The sequence below is a fragment of the Carica papaya genome, chromosome 6 (genome assembly GCF_054855325.1).
Source record: "Carica papaya isolate Zhongbai chromosome 6, ASM5485532v1, whole genome shotgun sequence".
Classification (NCBI taxonomy): domain Eukaryota; kingdom Viridiplantae; phylum Streptophyta; class Magnoliopsida; order Brassicales; family Caricaceae; genus Carica; species Carica papaya.
Window position 1 is genome coordinate 24,896,982 of NC_142314.1, and position 8,911 is coordinate 24,905,892.

At 39.3% G+C, this 8,911-nt stretch overlaps 1 protein-coding gene and 1 long non-coding RNA gene across 2 annotated transcripts; both read left to right on the top strand.

The window, feature by feature from the left end:
* Positions 1-520: 520 nt before the first annotated feature.
* LOC110824358 (beta-xylosidase/alpha-L-arabinofuranosidase 2-like) lies at positions 521-4,400 on the top strand. The gene is made up of 7 exons (XM_022054955.2): positions 521-1,316; positions 1,633-1,920; positions 2,034-2,203; positions 2,283-2,380; positions 2,562-2,912; positions 3,149-3,559; positions 3,636-4,400. The coding sequence occupies exons 1-7, from the start codon at positions 870-872 to the stop codon at positions 4,205-4,207; spliced, it is 2,337 nt and encodes a 778-aa protein (XP_021910647.2). The 5' UTR covers positions 521-869; the 3' UTR covers positions 4,208-4,400.
* A 673-nt stretch (positions 4,401-5,073) lies between these two features.
* On the top strand, positions 5,074-7,261 carry LOC148253443 (uncharacterized). Its single transcript, XR_015821614.1, has 2 exons — positions 5,074-5,439; positions 5,650-7,261. It is a non-coding gene; the product is annotated as an uncharacterized LOC148253443 (long non-coding RNA).
* The last annotated feature ends 1,650 nt before the right edge of the window (positions 7,262-8,911 follow it).

Here is an 8,911-nt window from a genome sequence, read left to right on the forward strand (position 1 = left end):
ATAAAATAAAATAAAAATATCACAGCAAGTTGCTAAAGGGGGAAAGTTTTCGGAAATAATAATAATAATAATAATAAAATGGTGTGGGGCCCAAGAGATGGATGATTGACACAGTTGGTGGATATTTGGTGAAAGAGTAGAAATTTTGGAGGCCGCATTTGCCATCCACCAATCACACTACAGCTTGTGATGCTCCATGCTCACCAAGTTCCATAATTATTATTATTAAATTTAATTACTCTAATTCTAGAAACTGTTTTTTTTAAATAAATTACTGTTGAGTTTTAAAATTCATACATGTATTATATATATATATTTATTTATTATTAAAACTTCAATTACACTGTAAAATGTAAAGAAAAATAATATTAATTAAAGATGGTAGAGAGCAGGCCAAGATATCAGCCGACTTATATCTTTCTCGTGAATGAATTAGTATCAACAGACAAGAGTATCGTAGGAGGGAAGATAATACACTTATATATATACACCCTCAACAAAATATTCTTTGCTCATCAAATGCCAGCCATTACACATGAACATATATATACGTACGTACAGAAATATGTATAAAACAACAAACAGAAACAGATAATCCATCACGGACTCGCATAAGCAATTTTTTTTTTTACTGATTTGTGTGGGAATTTACCTTCTCTGCAGTGGCAAAAACAAAATCAGAATTTAAAGCTGTTTTTCATCTTCTTCTTCTTCATCAAAAATTTAACTATCACGGGTCACTAACTACAAAACAGCCTCTGCTGTGCTTTTCACAATTATATAACTTTCTAAACATGCCCATATTCAGACATACCCTTTTCCTTCATTTTTAACAGGAACAACAAGGGTATACATATATATATATATATATGTATATTAGTATTCACTATTCAGTATCGCCCCCTCAAATGGCTCCTTTCAACCTCTCTGTTTTCCTCTCTTTCTTGGTTCTCTTCCAGTTTTGGATCCGTGTTGTGGGGCAATCATCTCCTGTTTTTGCCTGCGATGTGGATAGCAATCCCGAGCTGGGGAGTTATGGGTTCTGCAACAGGACTTTGGAGGTTGAATCCAGGGTGGTTGACTTGGTCAAGAGGCTGACATTGCAAGAGAAAATTGGATTTTTGGTGAACTCAGCAGGGAGTGTGAGTAGACTTGGGATTCCAAAGTATGAGTGGTGGTCTGAGGCCTTACATGGAGTCTCTTATGTTGGACCAGGAACCCATTTCTCCAATGTCGTACCAGGAGCTACCAGTTTTCCTCAGGTCATTCTTACTGCTGCTTCCTTTAATGCCTCACTCTTCCAAGCCATTGGCAAGGTATATACGTATCATACTACTCTTCTTTATTTCTTATCTTCTTGCTTTCCAATATTTGATACAAGGAAAGAAAATGAAGAATACCAACTTTGGATCTTCCCCAAAATTTCTTGGAATTTCTTGTTTTTGTTTTTCGTCCTTAATGGTTTTGTCTTGAAACTCTTGACCTAATTCCCCACAATCTGCACTGCCATTAGGCCAAGTGCCGGAGAAAATGGATGCATACAAACCAAAGCCAGAAAAGAAAAAAGAAAAAGAGAAGGCCATTAATGGATATATACAATGTTGTTAAATGAGAACATGTATAATATTGCAGGTAGTGTCAACTGAAGCTAGGGCAATGTACAACGTCAGATTAGCAGGATTGACATTTTGGTCTCCTAACATTAACATATTTAGGGACCCAAGATGGGGAAGAGGTCAGGAAACTCCAGGAGAAGACCCTTTACTCTCCAGCAAATATGCATCTGGTTATGTTAGAGGTTTACAACAGAGTGATGATGGTAACCCAAATCGCCTCAAGGTTGCTGCTTGCTGTAAACATTATACAGCATATGATTTGGATAATTGGAAAGGAGTAGATCGTTATCATTTCAATGCTGTGGTATATAATAATTGATTTACCATCTACTTACCATTTAGTATTTACCTTTTTTTCCTTTTGGTGTGATATGTTCTTGTGATGATCATTTTTCTGTTATGTGTCGGTCAAGTTAGGTAACAAAGCAAGATATGGATGATACGTTTCAACCACCATTCAAGAGCTGTGTAATTGATGGAAATGTAGCTAGTGTGATGTGTTCATACAATAAAGTTAATGGCAAGCCAACTTGTGCTGATCCAGACTTACTCGAAGGTGTTATTCGAGGTCAATGGAAGTTAAACGGGTACGAAATGCAATGCGTTTGAGTTTAATTTGAATTCTAAGTCAGTGAAATTAAAATATGTTGTGTTGACTTGTTGCAGCTATATTGTTTCCGATTGTGATTCAGTAGACGTATTGTTCAATTCACAGCACTACACGAAAACACCGGAGGAAGCTGCTGCTGTCTCAATTTTGGCAGGTGATTTCATTCCCCAGCTTCTTAAAATGCCTGCAAGGAAACAAATTGTTAACATCCCCAACTAGTTAATCTCAATCTTTTAAGCTGTTTCTTTCTTTCTTTTCTTAAGCTTTTGCAAGAATGCCTCTTGAATTAACATCAGAAAACATATATATCTATATATATATATATATATGAACAGGATTAGATCTCAACTGTGGATCTTTCCTGGGCCAGCATACTGGAGCGGCAGTAAAAGCAGGACTTTTAAATGAGTCAGCCATTGACAAGGCCATCTCTAACAATTTTGCTACTCTGATGAGACTTGGCTTCTTTGATGGGAATCCAAGCAACCAAATATATGGAAAACTTGGACCTAAGGATGTATGTACACCAGAGAACCAAGAACTGGCTCGTGAAGCTGCCAGACAAGGGATTGTTCTGCTAAAAAACACAGCAGGCTCACTGCCTCTGTCTCCCTCTACCATTAAAACTTTGGCGGTGATTGGACCCAATTCCAATGTCACAAAAACCATGATTGGAAACTATGAAGGTATAAATATCCACATACAACTTATATACCTCAACAACTTACACAAATTCCGTTTCTCATTCGATCATTTGCCTAGCTAATGCTGTCTTCATTACCATTAGTTTTTTACTGGTACTGATTTCTCTTGCTAAAACGTAAGGATATGTCACTTTCTATAACTAACTCAAGAAGGAAGATTACTTTAGTTTGGAATTTGTAAAGGAGATAAACGAATAGAGTGGTGTAAAATTTGACAGGGACACCATGCAGATACACAACACCTTTGCAGGGCTTAGCAGCTTCAGTTGCCACAACTTACCTGCCAGGCTGCTCTAATGTGGCATGTAGCAGTGCACAGGTGGATGAAGCTAAGAAAATAGCTGCCTCAGCAGATGCTACTGTGCTTGTGATGGGAGCTGATCAATCCATAGAAGCAGAGAGTCGCGACAGAGTCGACCTTCTCCTTCCAGGACAGCAACCCCTTTTGATAACAGAAGTTGCAAAAATAGCCAAGGGACCTGTCATACTGGTTATAATGTCTGGAGGGGGTATGGACATAACATTTGCTAAGAATGATGATAAAGTTACAAGCATTCTTTGGGTTGGTTACCCTGGGGAAGCTGGTGGAGCTGCCATAGCTGATGTGATCTTTGGATACCACAATCCAAGTAAGTAAATTTTTATCTAATCTCCACATTGGTTGATTGAAAATACATGTTATACTGAGATTAAAAGTGGTTGCAGGTGGAAGACTGCCAATGACATGGTACCCAGAAGCATACGTTGACAAGGTACCAATGACAAACATGAATATGAGAGCAGACCAGTCTAAGGGATACCCAGGCAGGACTTACAGGTTTTACACAGGAGAAACCGTGTATGCATTTGGAGATGGACTGAGTTACTCCCAATTCAAACACAAGCTAGTTAAAGCACCTAAGCTGGTGTCCATCACTTTAGAGGAAGACCATGTTTGTTACTCATCAGAGTGCAAGTCAGTCGATGCTCTCCATCAAAGTTGCGAGAATTTAGGCTTTGATGTGCATTTAAGAGTGAAAAACACGGGTAAAATCAGCGGTAGCCACACTGTATTCTTGTTCTCTTCGTCACCATCAGTTCATAATGCACCCAGAAAACACTTGGTTGGTTTTGAGAAGGTGTCGTTGGCGGGGGAAGGAGAGACATTGGTGAGGTTCAAGGTGGATGTTTGCAAGGATTTGAGTGTGGTGGGTGAGGATGGAACCAGAAAAGTTGGTCTAGGACAACACCTTCTCCATATTGGAACCCTAAAACACTCCCTAACTGTCGGGATTTGAATTGAGTTTCTTTAATTTTTCAAAGGCATCTCAAGTGAAAATTCAAGCAACCAATAAGCCGAGGAAGTTGAAACAATTTTCTCCATTGTTTTGCTTTTTCACATTGCTGAAATGTAAAATTTTTCACATTGATAACGCATTCTCTTTCAACTTTATTCATGCGGAGATGCCTTTATTCCATCCCTTTATTTCAGTAGAGTGCTTCTATTTGGCCTCCTAAGTCTAGTGCTAAAAACAATTGTTGATGGAATACATGAATTTCTTGATGTGGATTTAGCTAGACAAGAAAGTTGTTTATTGGACTTTATTAGAGTTAAGGTCATTTTCTTCATAAAAGGTTATCTTAAAATATTTTTTATTATTATTATGTTTATCATTCTAAATTTATTTGTATGATAAATCAATTTAAACCCTAAACAAATTTATTAAACATTATTAGTACAAAATAATAACTATTTATCAATTATCACAAGAAATTATTTATCTTCAACAACCATTAAATTTTTTTAAACTCCAGATAATGTATAGTCATTACATATAAAGACAGACACAGTAAAAATTAGATACATACTCCTCTTTTATATATTTATTTCTTATGACTTGAGTGTTAAAGTGTCTTTGTTGTGATAAAATTCGGAAATCACCATTTTCTTCATTATAGAAAAATATGTATAACTATATTCTCTTTACATGCTATGAGTGTGTATAAACATCTTGCCTAATCGCCCAAGTCTACCTATTGCCAACTTTTACTTTATTAACAATGCTTTGAATTAAATATTTTCCATTCAAGGGAAGATAATTTTTCAAATTTGTAGCACCCGGAAAGGAGGAGGAAAAAAAAAAAAAAAAAAAAAAAAAAAAAAAAAAAAGGGGGGGCCACGTCAGCAGCCACGTCAGCAGGCCCGGTCAGCAGTCCCGGCCAACCAGGGCCTGCCACGTGGCAAGATCGCGTCACTCCGAAAGGAGCCACGTTGGCGATCCGCGTGGGTGCGATCCGACGGCCCAGATCAATCGCGCGGACGACCCAAATTCAATCAAAAACGAACGGCCCAGATTAAAACGAAATGAACGGCTGTGATCAAAAGGCAAGGGGTTATAAATAGAACCCCCACACCAGACCAAAAACCCTAGCCGCCAGCCGCTCGCCGGAGAAGACGAACCAGAGGCCGACCGCCGCCACCCGCCGCCACTCGCCGCCGCACCGGGGAAATTTCCGACCGCCGATCGAGGTAAATTTCATACCCCCGACTCGTTTTTCCCCGCTGATTCCTCCTATGGCCAAATCGAGGCCGAAATCCCAGCCAAACGGCCGGAATACGCGGCCGAAGCCCAGCGGCGCCGCCGCGCCCCCTCTCGGTTTTTGCCTCCGACGAGGCCCTTCCCGGCCTCCGTTCGATGCAATTTTTATATCACCGTGATCACCATTCTTTTCTCTACAGGTTGACCGGAGCCGAATCACCAAAACACGAACCTCGCCGGAGAGCCGCTGCACCCGAGAGCGCCGCCGCCGGTAAGCTCCGTTTTTCCGTGATTTTTGGGCCCCCCGAGGGCCCTAGGGTTGTTTTCTGACAAGGACCAATGCGAGTGTGGCCGAATTCGGCCGAAAACGGCCGAAAACAGCCAACCCGAGGCGATTCGCCGCCGCCAGCGGCGGCGCCGTCGCCGGAGCACGGCAGAGCCGCCGTGCCGGAGTTGCGATTTGGTCCGAAAGGGGCCCTGGGCCTAATTTGGATTTTTTTTGGAACACGTGCAGGTACTGTTAGTGTGTTTCAGTTCCCCGGAAAAAATTCAGGGAAAATTAGGGACGGCCTGCAGGCGCACTGTGAATCGTATTCGGATCCCGAAAACAAGTAAGGACCCCTCACCCTATTTCCTATCACGGTATTAAAGTTCAAAATGATAAAACGGTATTTCTTGAATTAACGCATGTGTGAAATTGCTTAAGGTTGCTAATGGAGCCCGAGTCTAGTGTGATTGATGATTTACTGTTATTTGGCCTGTTTTACACTGTTTTACAGCTTTAAATGCATTATGGGGTTTGATGTGTTCATTTTATAGTTTCGAATGCATATATTACTGTTTTATTAATTATGGGTTGAATGACTGAAGACCTGATACTGTATGTTGTCTGTTCGGCATGAATTACGATTTGCTTGTTTAAATGTGAATTGATGATGCTTATTGAGGAAAAGGGAAATAAAACATTGTGTAGACTGATAATTGTGTGATGGGGTCAGCCTGACTAGATATCCTGGGAGATGGTGGACGGACCGGGTCCGTAGGGAACCCTACCGGGATTGTGGTCTCACATGCCGGACGGGGTATGGAGATCTTATGGTTTTGGCGCCCATACCGGACGGGGTATGGGGACGGCCCGTTTCACCCTCATACCGGACGGGGTATTGAGGTTTATGATTTTGGCGCCCATACCGGACGGGGTATGGGGACGGCCCTGGAAACTGATTATGAATGTTAAAGGTTAACGGGTAGCGGGACCCCTAGGGACCCCCATGGATACTAGTAGGCTGGTAAATGAGAAAAGGATATGTGGTATAATGATTGAATTACAAAAGGCGTGATAAGTGCTATGTTTTACAGCTTATATTATTCCATGATTGTGATAATGTTATTATTTTTCTTATATTGTTTTCATAAATTCCACCGAGGTAAGTGGATGGTAAAGGTTTTCATGTTAATAAACGAGTTTATTGTAAATTATGCTCCATTGGTCTTTTTGTGTTTTTCTACCCACCTTTACCTCCGTGACGGTGAGATATCGTGATGTTCTTACTGGGCTAGTGTAGCTCACTCCTTATTTAACCATTTCAGATCAGGAAGACATGGTTCCCGAGCCCGTTCCGCAGGAGGACGACGAAGGGGATACCTAGAGACTCTGTAGTCATACTCATAGTTTTATTTTCGAGTTTCTCTCTTAGTTAGTTTAATCTTTTATATTTTAAGTACGTTTCTGGTCTTTCGTGTAAGGGATGTTAACTGAAATTTTGATCTCGCTTCCGCATTTGATATATTTAAATACTCATTTCATTTTAATATTTCCGGGGCCGTTACAAAATTTGCCTTGAAACTTAGCAAAGATTGTAAAGATTTCATTTGAGCTAATAATTAGAAAGTAGAGTATCTAATATTTTGAGGAAGAGTTCATCTTGAAACTTGATAAAAGTTGGAAGGCAATAAGGTTTTTCTTTGAATCAAATTGCAACTACAAAGCACAATATTTATGTAAAGATATAAGAAGAATTTTTCTTCATATCCATAAAATTTTGGAGATATAAAGTTTTTCTTTGAATGCAATTACAACTCTGAGGCATAAATTGATGAAGATCCAGGTTGTACAGTTCATGACTCATGGCAGCATGGAAGATCAAATGAGAGATCATGACTACTTAAGCTTAAGAGCTCACAGCCACAAAAAAAATCATGGTTATATGAGCTTAGGAGATCATAGCCACATTAAAGGAAAGTAAAACACAACTCAAGATAGAGCTCACAACTCATGAGCTTAATAAGTCACAGGAGAGGCCATAAAAGATTATATAAAGATCATATTCAACATGAGCAAAGTTCACATGATGATAAGCCTAGTATGGATCTAATTCAAGATGCATTTGGGCTATATGGATAGAATATCAATATATCATGGATTAATAAACTCAAGAAAGGCTTTCAAGTTTATATTAAAGGATGAATCCATAAAAAAAGAAGTCTTGGGTTGAAATTAGAAGGCCTTGAAAGAGGGAGGTTGAGCCCTTTAGGCCTTTGGGAGGGGCGACTAATAACTTATCCTACAACAAGGGAAAAATTGACCACTAAAGAGTCCTACACATCAAGGAGTCTCAGAAAACTCATCCATGAGGAATTTTATCCTACTCCAACTCATCAAAAACTGACCAACAATAAGTCTTATAAACATGAATATTCAGCCAACAAATGTTCTATAAATTTACAAGCAATCAACCAATATAAAGAGTTCTTAATTTATTGGACTCTTGGGTTAACTCATTCCTTTTACATGTGCAAGTCAATCACTCACCTTTGGAGAGTCCTAGCCAAACTTGACGCATATTTAGATGCGAGAGTACCTAAATTCATAGCGAAAGAAAAATTGTACATCCTGCAGTAGATCTTCCAAATTAGCACATAATCCTTTTAAGTTCTCTCATACTCTCTATTTTTCGTGATGAGATGTTAGAATATAAAAAATTTTACGTGTAATTTGGGGACCATAACCGCATATTTATAGGCAAATCTACTTGTCAACTTTCTTTATTCTTAATTTGACCTATCACAAAATTAGAAATTACAGCTCTGGTATTTACACATAAAAAGTCCACATTTTAATTTATGCATTATTCAATATACCATTAACTGTATCATATCACTTTTAACTGGATTCACTTTGCTATAATCCTTACCACACACTCTTCTCATTAAGATGTAGATTTCAACTTCAAATCACATTAGGAATCAAGAGTTCATTGTTGGGTTTTAATTTACCATGTGAGTTCCTACTTGGGTCGGGTTTAGATCTGAATAGCTAGCAAAAACACAATGGGCCAGTGTCGGGTTAAGCTTTGGGCCCAAGTTTGAGGCCAAAGAAGAAAGAAAAAGAAAGGAGGGAAGGAGGAAGCCCATATTCGGGTGTGCCCAATGATAAACCGGTTGGGGTTGGGGCCAACCAGG

What these genes read in the sequence shown, in the direction of transcription:
- LOC110824358 (XM_022054955.2), top strand. Translation starts at nt 870, where the DNA reads ATGTATATTAGTATTCACTATTCAGTATCGCCCCCTCAAATGGCTCCT. An exon ending in GTTATCATTTCAATGCTGTG is followed by an intron (nt 1,921 to 2,033) that starts GTATATAATAAT and finishes CGGTCAAGTTAG; the next exon opens with GTAACAAAGCAAGATATGGA. An exon ending in GGTCAATGGAAGTTAAACGG is followed by an intron (nt 2,204 to 2,282) that starts GTACGAAATGCA and finishes GACTTGTTGCAG; the next exon opens with CTATATTGTTTCCGATTGTG.